Source organism: Musa acuminata, chromosome BXJ2-4 (assembly GCF_036884655.1).
Source record: "Musa acuminata AAA Group cultivar baxijiao chromosome BXJ2-4, Cavendish_Baxijiao_AAA, whole genome shotgun sequence".
NCBI lineage: Eukaryota > Viridiplantae > Streptophyta > Magnoliopsida > Zingiberales > Musaceae > Musa > Musa acuminata.
In genome coordinates, this window is record NC_088341.1 from 25,940,928 (window position 1) to 25,957,500 (window position 16,573).

General features: G+C 36.2%; 1 protein-coding gene across 1 annotated transcript in view; it reads left to right on the top strand.

Moving 5' to 3' along the window:
- Positions 1–294: 294 nt before the first annotated feature.
- The window catches only part of LOC135610174 (zeta-carotene desaturase, chloroplastic/chromoplastic-like), a 26,281-nt gene continuing 10,002 nt past the window's right edge, over positions 295–16,573 (top strand). The window contains exons 1-11 of the mRNA XM_065104340.1: positions 295–713; positions 4,626–4,750; positions 5,055–5,189; positions 9,801–9,873; positions 10,065–10,138; positions 11,597–11,701; positions 11,975–12,219; positions 12,325–12,412; positions 15,120–15,162; positions 15,250–15,406; positions 15,606–15,734. Coding sequence (XP_064960412.1) covers positions 563–713; positions 4,626–4,750; positions 5,055–5,189; positions 9,801–9,873; positions 10,065–10,138; positions 11,597–11,701; positions 11,975–12,219; positions 12,325–12,412; positions 15,120–15,162; positions 15,250–15,406; positions 15,606–15,734 — 1,325 coding nt within the window. The 5' untranslated portion in view covers positions 295–562. The remainder of the gene's footprint in view (positions 714–4,625; positions 4,751–5,054; positions 5,190–9,800; positions 9,874–10,064; positions 10,139–11,596; positions 11,702–11,974; positions 12,220–12,324; positions 12,413–15,119; positions 15,163–15,249; positions 15,407–15,605; positions 15,735–16,573) is intronic.

Consider the following 16,573-nt stretch of genomic DNA (forward strand, 5'->3'; position numbering starts at 1 on the left):
TTCGAGTAACTGTTTGCTTATAGACCGCGTTTGGCACACCTGAAGGTGCGCACCGCCCAGCGCCACAAGTTCAGACTTTTTCAGCGACTTAATTGCCGACAAGGTGACGTGGCGCGTCAGCGAGTGTACTCACGTCCGGTGGGGGCAAAACGGAGAATTCGTCTCCATCCGCCGAACCCATGGGGAACGTGGCGCGGTAAGTGGGCGCCAGGCTTGCTGATGAGCGCCGCACCCTATGCCCGTTATCCAAGGCATGTATTGAGTCGTGTCGTGAGCATCAATTTTGTGCGACCGACCGGCGTGGGAGCAGATAAGGCGCACTACGGACAGAGGCAGCACACAAGCGCGACACCTCTCCACCGATTGCATCGCTCCCCACCTCTTTTTTATGAGCTGTAACCGATCACCTCTCCCAAGTTCTTGTTGTGCCCCGACAAACTCAAAGTGGCAGGCATCTGTGCCACTGGAGATGCTTCACTAGAGGATTTTCTACTGCCGCCCTCTCGCCCTCGCTCCGTTTCTAGCTCTCTCCCTCCCCCTTTCCTTGATTTCGAGGGCGGGCATGGCTTCCGCTTCTTGCCCTCCCATTTGTGTTCCTGCTACCTCCTTCTCTAGCCCGCGGCGGGGCATGCTTCTGTCGAATTCGCGGCCGTCGCGGTTGGCGGCGGTCCGGTGTTCGCTGGATAGCCAGGTCTCTGATATGAGGATCAACGGTGAGCTTTTCTTTTCTAGTTTAGTAGTTGGTACTGAACTTAATTGGCGTGATATTTGTTTTCATCCCAATTGCCAATTCGTTTATGGAGTGGTCTGTTGGTACTTGTTGCTCCTGAGAATTAGATTAATTTGCGACTGTGGCAGATTCCCTTGGACTTTCAAAATACGAGGAACTATATAGATCTACCGAAAAGAGAGTAAAAAAGGACCTCTGATATATGCTATTATATAATTTAAAGTGATACTGTCCAGGGAATGATGCTTCCTTGTTACAAAAAAAGAATCAAGCAGATGGAAAGAGTAGATTAGGTCAAATTTGCACATTTATTTTGGTGATCGTTATTGTGAACAACAATCTCCTTGGATAGTATGATTGGGTTGAGGGAGGTGTTTTTCAACGAACAAAATGTCTTCCATTGCAGCTGTTGGTAAGCAGGAAAATTGGAAGTCTTTTGTTCTATATAAGCTCAACAAAAAACAACAACAACAATAACAACAACAAAGCTCTAGGTCCTAATTATTTGGGATCGGTTATATGGATCTTTTGCCACTATTAAGATATGTAAAAAGTCATATGTTAGTTAGGTTCGACTTAGATCTTTATAAAGTCCTTCCAGGTCTTCCTTTATCTTTTCTTGTACTACTAACATTAATTATTTCACCTTTTCAGATTGTAGTAGGCCTCCTCATTACATGCCCATATTATCTTAAACAATTTTTTCTTATCTTATCCTTTATTGAAGCGATACCTATTTGATCATGAATAAAAATATTTATTTTTCTATCTTTCTTAATAATTCCACACATCCATCTCAACATTCTTATCTCGGCAACACGAACTTTTTATGTATATATTTTTTAATTGCCCAATACTCAGATCCATAAAGCATTGTTGGTCTCACAAATATCTTATAAATTTTTTTCTTTAATCTCAAAGGTATTTGATGATCATACAAGACTCTTGATGTCCCTCGTTATTTGAACCATCTTGTTTTTACTCTTGAATAATATCTTCATCGTTCTCTCCATCTTATTGAATAATTGATTCAAGATATCTAAAGCTTCTACTTTAAGGAACTTTTTGTTCATCCAATTTAACTATATTTTCTTTAGTCCCACTTAATCTAAAACTTTTAGTTTCTAAGAGTTGCCTTCATAACTCAAGTTTATAATTAGTTCTACTTAGGCTTTCATCAAATAAAATAATATCATTAGCAAATAACATATACCCAGGAGGTCTATCATGTAAGTGACTTGTAAGTTCACCTATTATCAATGTAAAAAGACAAAGATTTAATGTGGATACTTGGTGTAATCCTATGTTAATAGGAGACTCACTAGACACACTCCCTATAGTTCTAACACTAGTAGCTTTGTTAACATACATATCTTTAATAACATCAATATAACTAGTGGATACACCTTTTTTTTCTAAAACTTACCATAATAAATCTCTTGGAACCCTATTATAGGCTATCTCTAAGTCAATAAAAATCATATGCAAATATTTCTTTTTCTCCCTATACTTTTTTATTAATTATCTTAATAAATAAATAAGTTTTATGATTGATCTTTAAGCATAAAATCAAATTAATTTTTAGAGATATTTATTTTAAGTTTTATCCTACTTTTGATAATTCTTTCCCAAAGTTTCATAGTATGACTATAATAATTTGAACAATTTTGTATGTCACCCTTATTCTTGTAAATTGGTACTAAAAAACTCTTTCTCTATTTATCAGACATCCTTCCAAATCACATTATTTTATTAAACAAGCTGGTTAACCAAGCTACTCTCTTGTCCCCTAAACTTTTTCAGACCTCAATAGAGATACTATTAGACCTCACACTCTTAGCTATTTTTATCCTCTTTAATGCGTCTTTTACTTCATTAGTTCTAATTTTATGAATAAATATATGATTATTAAATCAATCACTATTATTTATCATTAAATCTAAGTCTTGCATGGAATATTCATTAAATAATTTATAAAAATAAATTTTTTATTTTTTCTTAATCTTGTTATCATTAACAAGTACTATTTGATCTTCGTCTTTAATGCATCTAATATTACATAATCCTTACACTTTCTTTTCCTAGATTTATTAATTCGATATTTATCTTATTCACCATATTTAGTGTCTAATTTGTTATAAAAATTATCATAAGCTTTATATTTTATCATATTAATTTCTTTTTTAGCCTCTTTTTTAGATTCTTTATATCTTTTAAAATTTTTCTTTTTTTTATAATTTTATTAATCTTTAAAACATAATCTTTTAGTAAAAAATATTTTTTAAACTTCCTTGCACCATCACCAACTCTCTTTTAAGACTATACCTCGACCTCAAGTTTCACGAAAAATCTCCTTTGTTAAGTTCGTAATCTTATTAGCCATCATAGTCCAAATAATATTAATATTATCCTCATCTAAGTTCTAAGTCGTCTCCCTTTCCATCTTATTCTTAAGAGTATTTACATTATTATCATTAAAATTTCATTATCTAGTCCTAATAATTTTTTCTATTATATTTTTCTTTTTTTATTTTCTACAATAAATATCTAATACCATCAACCTACGTTGATTCGTCAAACTTTCGCCAGGTATAACTTTATAATTCTTACAAATAACTTTATCTATCTTTTTAGTAAGAAAAAATCTATTTGACTACAGTTATGATCACTCTTATAAGTAATTAAATGTTTATCTCTCTTTTTAAAGTGAGTATTTACAATTATAATATCATACGAAGTTGTAAAATCCAAAATCATGCCACAATCTTTATTTCTCTCCCCATAACCAACGCCCTATCATATGTTTTCCCTGCATGACTATTCAAAATTTTTTCCAATTATAAGTTTATTGGTTATAGGCATTCCTTGAATGAAATCGTTTAAGCTTTCTTAAAATTCTCTTTTGGTTTGATCATCTAATTTGACTTGAGGGGTATAAGCACTAATGACATTCAAAACATCTTATCCTTTCACAAATTTTAGAACTATAATGTTATCTTCAAATCTTTTTACATTTACAACATTGTTTTTAAGATCCTTATCAACAACAATTCTTATACCCTTTATGTGTTTTAATTTTTCCAGTATACCAAATTTTAAATCTAGTACTATCAATCTCTCTACATTTTTCCTGTACCCACTTAATTTCTTGTAAGCAAATAGTATTTATTCTTCTTTTGATCATAGTGTTTACCAATTCTAATCCTTTCCCTAAAGTATTCCTATATTCCAAGTTACTAAGATGATCTTCAGTTCTTGGATTAACTTCTTTACTCCTATTGGTCCAAAACAATAAGAGAATCCTTGCCCACTTGGCACAACATCCGGGCGCCGATGTGATGAGCTGCTTCTCCTAGTCTACCGTTTTTACAATTCTAGACACTTAGGTGGTGAAGGTGCATCACGTCACTTCCGGGTGATAACCTAGCTCTATACTAAAATTGGTTAAGATCCATGTTCTTGAGATTTGATATACTTTTTATGCTGATTGTCAATGACCTAACACAACCCTCCACCTTTATCGTCCGGGCTTGGGACTAGCATTGGCGGTGTTTGTTCTATGTACAAGTTTTTTTTTTTGATGGAAATATAACCTCTTCGGAACATGTCCAGAAGAAAAGGAAGTATTATGAGAAATATGAGAACATCCTTTGTGCAGAGAAGCTTGTTGAATATGGAATCATAATTACTGTTTTTGTTGTGAAAGGGTTATGAACTTAATATTTTTGGGAAGGTTAAACTATAAAGGTAGGATCACAAAAATTATAGCTGCTGTTTAGTATGACAAATATTGACTAATCGTGACTTCACGTTACTACTCATTCTTTTGTCTTTTTATCTTTTTCTGGCATTGTATATACTATTGATAGATTTGTGTAAACTTTCTTGATGACAGCTCCAAAAGGATTATTTCCACCAGAACCTGAACACTACACAGGTCCTAAGCTTAAAGTGGCTATCGTTGGAGGTGGGCTTGCTGGCATGTCCACTGCAGTGGAACTTCTGGATCAGGGGCATGAGGTGCAAGGATGAAGTACCTTTTGCTTTTAGTCTCTTATGAAAATTTTCTTGTCTAAAAACATTAAATAGATTTCCTAATATCTACTATCAACTTGTTGCCAGTGATACTATTTGTATGTGTTTTATGCTTTATGCTTATTATTATGGTACGATAACTGGCATTGCTCTTTTATCTGTTTCTTACAAGGACCTTGTGCTACCTTTCTCCTATAAAAATCTGTCATGGTTCAGATTTCTATGATATGTGTGCATGGTCTTGGAACATACTTGAATCTGCAATCTGTGGCTTATGGTCCATATGCAGGTTGACATATATGAAAGCAGACCGTTCATTGGTGGCAAAGTGGGTTCTTTTGTTGATAAGCAAGGAAATCATATTGAAATGGGATTGCATGTATTCTTTGGTTGTTACAGCAATCTTTTTCGTCTTATGAAAAAGGTAAAGCCTCCTCTATTTCTGTTGCTAATTTACATATCTCAATCCTCAGAATTTATTGTGGTTGCTCATCTTTCATGGTCTTTTCCTACAAACAGAATTTTCTATATCAAATTTTATGCGAACCTTTTTGTTAGTAACACATTGAAAAAGAGTACCTTGTCAGTTTATACCCATTAAATCAACTATAGTCTCATAAACAAAGATAAAAACTGAAAACTTAGGCTAGTTGTAATGGTCTGTTGGAGAGCAATGGTGGGTAAGGTATTCCTTAGAGAAAAAACATCTTTCATGGAATATGCACTTGACTGTGGTCAACATATACAAAAAGAAGTGGAAGATAGATAGTGTAACTATTCTAGTAGTCTGCTAATGTAATATTTTTTTTCATCTGACAAGACTAACAAAATGGTGATAAGTTACCGAGTCTAATATACAAGTTCATGATTTCTCACGAGTGATCCTGAAATCCTCATAGCATACAACATGTATCATAGAATCAACTTTTGCAGTTTTGATGTTGGATTAACTTGAAACACTCATCTTACATTCGTGAAGCAACCCCCATCTTGTGTTGGCATACCCTGAAGGCTCGTGGAATTGTCCTGGTTTCAAGTGTTACATCCTAAATTTGTAAATACATGGGCTTTGTCCGGAGAAGTAAATGCTCAAAAAGTTTCTGATTGAGGGTAGGCAATGAATTATGCACAACCCATATCATGATAAATATCTACCTTGGACCAGATGAGATATCAGAAACCTCATTAACTCAAATTCTTGGTGGTTTGGAACTTTGGATGGGACTCCAGTTACCCTGGATTGCCAATATTCCCCATGAGTGATGTGAAGTTATAGGAGCAATGTTATCTCACCATGTTACTCCTGCTGTTCATGGTTCGTGTCCCTTTGTTGGAGGTGGATTATTGGCAAGGTCAGCTAACATTTTGCTGCATATCCATTTGATTTGATTGATCGAATAATAATAACTTGAGCTTAAGCATATTGGGTTACATTGCATACAACCATTTGGCTATTAGGCTTCTTGGATCACATCACGTTTATAGCATTTCAATATCCTGCATTAGTGATAAAATGAGAGTGAAACTGTATACATGGGCATAGCACCTTCCTATTAGAAATTTGGTTTTGGGCAACAAATTTTGAGCCTCATGGTTTGGTCCATGTTGTGCAAATTATTGTACTATTAGTCTGTTTCACTCTTCTTTTGCTTGGAGTGTAGAAAAGGTTGATAGTTACTCTTTTTATGGAAGTGAAGTGGAAACACAAATAAAAACAAGTTGTGGAGATCATCTTTAATTTCTTTTGTGGAACAATGATGTTTAGAATATTGTGAAGTTAAGTTTTCTAGAAATTTGGAACCTAGACTAAGCATGGCTGAACCACCGGATCTAGTTTGAGATATGCTGATTTCCATCCCAAAATCCTCTTATCATTTAGGTATCAATTTGATTGGATTAGGATCTCAATTGGGGTCTGCTAATTATAGCCAAGCTAGGTTAATTCCAACTGAATTCGGTCATTTTCAGACTGGTTTCGCATAATTTGTGCCAGTTATAATAGCCTTCTGCTGGTTTTATGTAAGTTTTAGGTATTTCCAATTTGTTTTGATTTGTTTTATTCCAAAATCAGATTAACTTCAGATTGTCCCAATTAATTCTTGTTTTGTTCTGCTGATCTTAATCTTTTGCAGCAGATTTTTGATCTTTTAAAGAAACAACAGTATCAGAATCTGGGTTGACCAATCCAATCTTGGTTCCAAACCCCTCTGTCGATTCCTAGCTCAATGCTGATCTTGTTAATCTTGCTTCTAGCAGATGCATAAAGAGGTTCCCAAGGAAAAGATGTTTCCATTGTTGTCTCTGTGAGACTAAAGACCATTAAAAGAATTTTTTGGAGCAAAATATGATTTAGGTCATGATGTGCCGGTTTGACAGATCTTATGCCATTGCTTTATGTATTTGATTTTTCATGTATTTTTCTATTTTTTTGGGATTAACATTATTTTTATTCTTTTCCACATACATCAAGTTTCTATTTGTTCTTTTGATGCCTCCTGTACAATCACAATGTTCTGGTTACATGGGATTCAAGAAGCTTTTTGCACTTCTATTTGAAATTTCACTCAATTGCTTTAGTCATCATGAGAGGTTATGCAATTTTTCCTGATCGTGGTTGTTGGTTTTCCTTTTATGTAAAATTTATTAAATGCTTCTTTACCAGTGGTCGCAGTCATAAAGCTAAAATAGCAATAAGTTGATTAATCTAGAGCAAGGTATCAAATATCAATACTGACATACTGACACATAATGACACAGTATGTCAGTATGCTGATTGGCCTGAGTGGATGGATCCCAAAAAAATCCTGGTTTAGGGTTTTCTTTTTCAATGAGTTCTACCTGATTAGACTAAAAGATCAACAACGTGGGTGGGTTTTTTTACTACAAAACAATGAGTAATGAAATGGAAACATGTCTTGGATGTGGATTGCAATCCATATTTAGAGAAAAACATGTATACGAGAGTTTTGAACAAGATATATGTTGTTTTTAAATTTGATGCCATACCTGAAATTATAGCTGCTAGTACTATCACCAAAATAATTGCCTTGAGTCCATAGAAGGTGGTTCAGGACCCTCCATATGATTCCATTCTAGTTCAGATCCGAATGACTTGTAAATGAAACTGCTCCTACGGTTTCTGATCCTGGTGAATAGGATGCCGCTGATGCAATACTGTGGTTAATAACCTGTGTGGTAGAACACACAAATGACTGTGACAAGTATTGATTCACAGGATGTAGTGTAGTAGACTTGCTACAGCAGTTATGATATTGGTGTTGTGCACCGTAACAATGCATCTGAGTTAGATCTGCAAGGATCAAGCCTTGATCCTGGCACATTTGTGGATCTAAGGCTTCATATTTGCTGATTTAGCCCTAAATCTGTTAAGGGAAACACCTAGAATCTAAGCTAGATTCATTGGAATAACCATTTCATAGGACAAGACATTCAATCCTGAACTTCTTGAAAAAAATAAAAAAAAGTGATCAAATTGAAAGAAAAAGTTTGAGTTTACCTATTCTTAAAGAAATTGTGGCTTGGATCCAGTGATTTAAAAAGGCGCTCGGGCGCTTGCCATGGCGCTCGGGCGAGGCGAGGCGAGGCTCGAGTGCCTCGCTTCATTTCCAGGTGGCGCGCTTCAAAGAGGCGTTGCCTAGGCGCTCGACCGAGCCCAAGCGTCGGGCGCTTCAGGCGAGCGCCTGGGTTAAACCAGGTGACCAAACCAACGGTTTAGGCTGGTTCGGTCTCCGGTGCTTTAGTTGGTTCAATCGAACCAACTAAAGCACCGATATCAGCGCGACTTCTCCAACCCTAACCCTGCTTGCCGTTCACGCTGCTTGCTGCCGTTGCCGCTGTCGCCGCTCGCTGCTGCTGTTGCCGCTCACCGCTCTCGCTGCTGCTGCTCGCTTTTACCGCTGCCGCTGCCACTGTCGCCACTCGTCGCTCCTGCTCCCGCAACCGTTGCTCGCTGCTGTCGTTGCCTCTGTCGCCGCTCCTGCCCGCTTCTACTGTTGCCGCTGCCACTATTGTCGCTCGCCGTTGCTGCTACCGCTTTTCTCAGTACCCTCGGTCTTCCCTTACACTCTTCTCTTCTCTTTCGCTTCTCCTCTTTCGAAATCGAAATTATACTTTTAATAGTATACAGTATACTGTTAAAAGTATACAGTATATTGTTATACTATATACTGTTAACGGTATACAATATAACACTATTATTTTGATTTTAATACTATTAATTTTAATATTATTAATTTTTAGTGCGTCACTTCGCTCGGGCGAGCACCTAGCGCATCAGGCGTTTTTGGACCGTGGCGCCTTTTGGCGCCTAGCGCTTTTTAAATCACTGCTTGGATCTCGAGATTAAGGCTTCAATTTGTTGAAATTGAGCTTCTTTTTGAGAATTCATATTTGAGTGAGTTTGGGAGAGGATTTGCGTGGTGTTGAAAGTGGCAGCGAAGAGAAGTCAACGGGGAGAGGAACGAGTGGAAAAGAGGAATTAAAACGTCCAAGAGACCCATTCCCGTTACTGGGTGGTGAATTCACCGCCCTATATACCTCATCCAACGGTAAAAAACTAGGCGATAAAATTGGTTTTTGATCCAAAAATTGGTCAGTAAACCTTTGTCCGAGATGGACTGGGTGGTGGGGGTTGTCAGCTCATTGGTTTTGAGTCTGACAGATAAATATGGGTTGGTACATACAGGTTCATCTGCACAGATCTAGAGTTTGACTTAAGTGAAAGCATCTAACCGATTTATGAAAGCATGACCAAATTTTGAGCTTTTGAAATACGTCTTATAAAATAGATTATGCAGGAATTACAAGGCAAGTAATACTTAAATCCTTACTAAAATGGCCATCAGATATAATCTACATCATTATCTGTTTCCTAGGTTTAATTTCTCTGAGCATTATAATGTATATGAATGTATGTTAGTAGTGATTGCTGCAGTTACGTTTTCTTGCCATCTGATGTCTTGTGTCCATTTGAGTAACCATCTGAGTACTTGTTCTTGTAAGTGTTCTTTAACAGGTAGGTGCTAATGAAAATTTGTTGGTTAAGGATCACACGCACACCTTCGTGAACAGAGGGGGTGGAATTGGTGGTATGTAAATTATTCATACATTATTAAATGATTTAGTTAATATTATCTTTTCTTCAGTTCTAAATATGTCAACCATGTGAAGCCAAGGATTTGAATCAGGGATATTTTAATACACTTAGATACCTAGAAATGTTCCTTGCACATTTCAGGTTATCTCACATATTTCTTATAAACTTAAATGTTTGTTGCAGAACTTGATTTTCGGTTTCAACTTGGGGCACCGATACATGGCATACGGGCATTTCTAGCAACCACACAACTCAAGGTGTGAACTCGATTGTAAATAAGATTCCTTCAAGCACATAGTTGAAATTTAGCCTATTTGTTCATCAAGCACCGAGTAAATTTAAATAATCTATTGGAGCAAATTGAATATTCTTTCGATGATTAAATTCACCTGTTTGTTGATCAAGCGCTGAGTAAATCTGAATAATCTATCGGAGCAACTGGATGTTATTTAGATGATTAGAACTTTTTGGATAAGGTTGATGTGCACTTTTTGTTTCTTGCTGTTTTCTGCACTTTTGCAAGAGCAAGTCATGAAAAAGATGTTTCTAATGTTGCAAAAGCATGGGAAGGTCTTCTTAATATAAATAAACAAAATATTCAGAAAGTTAATTCCATGTGTCTAATAACTTATGATGTCAATTTTTTTATATTTCTTTATCATTTTTTGTACACTATTTTTATCTCATTAATGTAACATGTCTGTTTCATCTTTGTAAATTTAGCAGCATGAAAACATGCTGGTAATGTGCTGGAATCAATACATCAAATAACTTTAATTTGCACCAGTTTTGTCCCAAGTGAAAAGGATTTTCCAAACACTCCTGATACGACAGTAGACTGTGTCATAATATGACACTTGAATCCATGAAGAAACATTTTAATTTTCCATACTTCATTTTCTTAATCAAATATATTTTTGGTCATCATCTGTTGATTTTTCCTAGAAATGAATATTATTTAATCTTGAATGTCACAAACATTATGTATTGGCAATATGCATGTACTTTAGACTTTAATGTATATTACTATTAATATCTTTTAAATTTTTATACATGAGTTTCATAGTTGATTCTTGTACTTTTCAAAAGTTACAGTTGTAATGATCATAATTTATCTAACTTGTACAAAATATGGCTTGATATATGGAACTATTTGCAAGATATAGAAGTTAACTGCTATGTCTATGCTGCTTCAGTTTGTCCTGTCTTACTTTTCCAGTTCAGTTTGTCCTTGTCATGTCATGTTCATGTTACCTATCTTTGTCCTGCTTTATTGCTGATATTTTCAAGTAAAATGAGCCCAGCCCAAACGTGATGAACGAACAAGCTCCATCTACTATGTTGACAACTCAAATATACAAGTTTTTAGTTCTTTCAACTTCCAAGTTTCAATTGCCTTGTTTTCTGCAGTATCATTGTCTTAATTTAAAAATGATGATCTGGACAATTGCACACTCATGCTACTATTAAGTAATAACAACTGTCCTTTATTTGCAAAATTGCATATTCTATTAGCCTATTAGGTAGATTGTTTGGCTTGGATTATTTTGTGCAATTGATGTTAAATGCATATAAGTGCTGCTTAGATTGCTGTCTTTTTCTTTGTTTAATCTTTCTCCCACTTCTATGTGTGACTAATCACCAATTTTCTCCTATGATTGGAAATACGTCAGCATTAGTTATTGTTGATATGTTTTGGCTTTACCTTTTAACAGCCTTATGATAAAGCAAGGAATGCTGTTGCTCTTGCTCTAAGCCCTGTTGTTCGGGCTCTTATTGATCCAGATGGTGCATTACAAGAGATAAGGGATTTAGATAATGTAAGTACATGTTTATGGTTCCCTATAGCAGTGACACTAATTCTATATTGCAATGATCTTTGTAAGTTAAGACCAAACATCTTGAATTGATGAAGACCCATCTTTATCGTATTTGTATCATTTCACTAGATGATCTCTATATAATGCTGTTGCTGTCTTTGCTTTGTTGATTTTCCATATAGTTTCGGTAGTGGAATTATCTCGATTATGTTACTCTCTTGTTTAATTAAATATGGAAATTAATGCAACTTCTGTTCATTTGTGTTTTTCCAGATTAGTTTCTCCGATTGGTTCTTGTCAAAAGGTGGTACACGTATGAGCATTCAGAGAATGTGGGATCCTGTTGCTTATGCCCTTGGATTTATTGACTGTGATAATATAAGTGCTCGATGCATGCTCACCATTTTTGCACTTTTTGCCACTAAGACAGAAGCTTCCCTTTTGCGAATGTTGAAGGGCTCTCCTGATGTATATTTAAATGGGCCTATCAGAAAGTATATTATAGACAAAGGTGGCAGGTATGAACATGAATAAATGAACTTGTATAATTAAAATTTTCATTTTCTAATTTCTTTCAAGGATTATTGATTATGTTGCTTGTCTCTTCAAAATATCTTCTCTAGGTTTCACCTGAGGTGGGGCTGCAGAGAGATACTTTATGAGAAGTCACCTGACGGCAACACATATGTTACAGGCATCACTATTTCTAAGGTCATTTCATAGTCCTCCAGTCAACATGTATGATTAGTCCCATTTTCTACTAAATATTATCAGACTCCAGAATTATTATTTCTTAGAAATCCTGTTACACTTGAATAATTTTACATATATTGCAGACACTTGATTTTGACCTAAAATTCTACTTTAAAATTCGTGACAGACTTTGGAGAGGTCATTAATATTGATGCCTTCATAGTAGTACTGTTAGTGTGCCCCCTTCTAGATAATCCATGCTTCAAGCTACTATGACTTGCTTGAAGCATGGATTATCTAGATGGGGGCATGCTAACAGTAGCGTGCTAGTCAGCTGCTATTATATGTGGGTTTGCCAACCAGGGTGGCACACTTGCATGTTGATATACAGGTAGACTTGTGGAGGGCATACACATAACAGACCTAGGACATGACTACTATTTGCCAAGTTTGCAGTGTGGGCACCGACTCTTGTAAACAAAGTAGAAACAAAAGGAAAAAAAAGAATAGAGAAGTGGAAGAGAGGAAGAAAAGGAGATCTAAGATGTAACTGAGGTACAATCTCACTTGCAAATAAACAAGATAATTGGGAGAAAGGAAAAAGGGAAAGAAAAGAATAAAATGATGGAATGGAGTGTGCATTTGACCTCCTCAGAAAATCCTCATTGAGCCCCATACTCTTTCGATGGCCTTGCTTGTATCCTTGTATTGGAGGGAAGTTGGAAAATTTGCCACTTTTATTAGCTGCATTTTGGTTCGAGCAGTGGAATGTGGTTGTATATGGTTAAGATTGAGGGAGGTGAATTGGTTTATTAGGTGTTTGCAGGTGTATAATTTTTTGTTCAGAGATTAACAAACATGAAGGCATGTTATATTAAATTTGCTGCATTGTGGACTGTATCAATATATGATTGGGCACATGTTATGCCTCCTCTTCAATGGGCACAAGCTCGGTTGGTGGTGGGGTGAACCAAAAAAGAGAGTGAAGATGGGAAGAGATAGTGGCATAGGAAAAAAAGAACTGGAGGTTGTGGTAGTGGCAGAGGGTGGAGTAGGAGACGAAGAGAAGAGGAGGAGATGGTGGCGGTGGAGGAGGAAGAGGTGGAGGAGAAGAAGAAGAAGATAAGAGGAGGAGATGGTAGAGGAGGAGGAGAATAAGAAGAGGAGGCGACATAGAAAACGGAGGAAGAGAAGAAGAAAATAAAAAAGATAATTGTCAACAACTGTCAATATTTGGCGATAGGCTTATTGCCTGGTGTAGCTCGGCACTAGTCAATTTACCTAGCCGGACTGATTTTTTCTAATCCTTAGCCCTTAGGTAAAAAGCATATGGTGAACTTACCAGGCAAAGCTCTATTTCGGATTTGGAGAAATTGTTCGGTCCTCATATTGATTGACCATCGAACTCGAAACCTAGGTATGACTCGTATGGTATTTTGAAACATATTGTATACAAAGTAATTTCTCCATCAGTTATACTCTTTAACCATGTGATTTGAATTCTCTGTAGAATTATGGAACTTTTTTGGGGGGACAATATTTTCTGAGGCAGACATATTCTATTGTTACTATCTATAAATCAAGAAATCTCATTTCACATACCCGTATCAGCTATTGGGTGGTGTTGGTGTCTTAAAGAAGAAGGGGAAGAGGACAGGATGGTAGAGGAAGAGGATGAGAAAGGAGGAAGAAGGAAGAGGAAGGTAGAAGAGGAGGCTGTGGAGGAAGAGGAGAAAGAAGAAGAAAAAAGAGGAAGTGATAGAGGAGGAAGCATATTGGGGAGGTAGGCAACAGTGAATGACCACGGTCGGAAGGTAGTGGCTTGGGAGCAATTCCGTGCTCCCTGCATACGAAGAGCGCTCAAGTTTGCAATCCCTAATTGAAGATTTTTTCTTCTTTTTTTAATTTTTCTAATGGGTCATATCAGACTACTTGAAATGGGGGCGGTTTGTGTATCGGTGCACGCTTGGAGTGGTTTGCACCACCTCTTTCATACTGTTGGAGTTGGTAAGTATTTTGGGATTCTTGGAGCCGGTATCCTAGTGGGATAAGGAATCCTAGTACAGGAAGGATTTCTCATGAAGGAAGGAAACATGGTAACTAGAGTTTGGATTTATAAATATCCCATGTATCTCTAGATTTTGTTTTAGGGGAGAGCAAGATGTGAGGAATACTTGAGTGCTCCTAGTTATCCTCTAGGGCCTCAAGAAAGGGTTATCTTCTGGGCCCTCTAGAGAGGGTTATCCTCTAAGGCTTCTAAAGAGAGTTATTCTTTAGGGCTTATAGAGATGGTTATCCTCTAGGGCTTCTAGGAAGGATGAGAGAAAATCGTAAATTCTTCGGGGTCTATGTGAGAGGGTATTCAAGGGGATTTAAACTTGTGGGTCTTGTAATTGTTCTCACATGATAAAGAATTTAGTTTTCTCCATGTTTAGGCAAGGAGTTGTCGAACCATGTTAATCTTGCGTCGGTTTCTGATATGTTCTTTTGATTGTTAATCTTTGGTGGATTTCTCTTTTGGTTTTCTAGTTTTTTGGTTCTCTCCCTCCCCAACACATACTGGTCAGGGGGAAATGGAGATAATCCTTTCTTGATAAAGTTCTTAAATCTTCTACATTTCCTATTCAAATTGAGAATCAAAATCAGTTTTGTGTTTTACTTTTAATTGATTTTTTTTGTTGTACTTGCAATTACCAACTTTTCTGTTGTATTTTGAATGTGGCAGGCTACAGACCGGAAAACTGTGCAGGCTGATGCTTATGTTGCAGGTTTGTCATGATTTGGCTTTCATTTATTATAGCTATTTGTTTGTCATCAAATAATTGAAAGCATACAATACATTCATCTTTTTTCAGCATGTGATGTTCCTGGAATTAAAAGATTGCTTCCATCTCAGTGGAGGGAGTGGGATGTTTTTAACAACATATACCAATTAGTTGGAGTTCCAGTTGTCACCGTTCAGCTTCGGTACAATGGCTGGGTTACAGAGCTACAAGATTTAGAGATATCAAGGTAATCCTCTTATAAGTTCTTTCTCTGACTATTCCTTATGATATGAGATTTCTTGTCTATTAGGAATATTGATGTAGACTACATATAACAGATACAAGTTCCATTAGATTTGGCCTAAAAGTTTCAGGATATGCCTAACCAAAGATAAGATTAGGGCTCCCTTTCTTCTTTTGAAAAGCTTTTCTAATTATGGCTGCAGGCAACTGACCCAAGCTGTTGGACTGGACAACCTTCTTTATACCCCAGATGCAGATTTTTCTTGCTTTGCGGACCTTGCACTTACATCACCAGAAGATTATTACATCGAAGGACAAGGCTCTCTTATCCAGTAAGGATAGCCAGTCCATTAGATCTTCACTTCTGAAATTTATACATAGCTAGAGAATATCTTCTGAAACCAACTTGATCTTCTAATAAACCTTAGTCGGCATTTTTGTTTTTCAAATAACTTTGTTGTAGCTTGCTCAGAATTCTTGAGGTATCTGTTTTTAGTCTGATCACTTATTAATGAAGTTTGATATTTTGAGATCCAATTACTGTAAGGTAATTGTTGTATGACATCAGAGTGCTGGTTGATTATCCCCAAATGTCATAGTTGAGTGCCTTGTTAGGTAACTTATCTCGAGTTTTTCAAGACATTCATAGTTAGTAGTAATAATGATCTTCTATTAAAATGTTTAAACATTGTTCAGCACATTTCTTGATATTGTATCATCTAAATAAAATCGACATTTCAATGAGAAGCAGGTAAAATAAAGAAGGTATAATGTCAACAAAGTCTCATGTCTATTGCTACTGATGAATTGATAAGATCTCCTAATTACACACAAACGTTTTAGTAAGAGACGTATAAAGAAAACAGGTTGAAGGCATCATCTAAATATATTTACCATGATACACATACATCTTGTCGATTATGTGGCAAATGCCAAGTATTTGAAAGGCATACATATTTTGAGTAATTGCATAAATGCTAATGTTTGACAGAGATTGAGGCATGTATTGAAAGTGCCTAAACTCTAAAACATCATTATTAGGTTTGTGTATTGATTTGTATTTTGAAGTATTGACGCCTGATAATTCTTAGTTCCAGTTGTTAATGTATATGATCTCATTTTTTTCTTTTGACAATTAACAATAGAGGAACCTAAATACAATAGTGGGAAT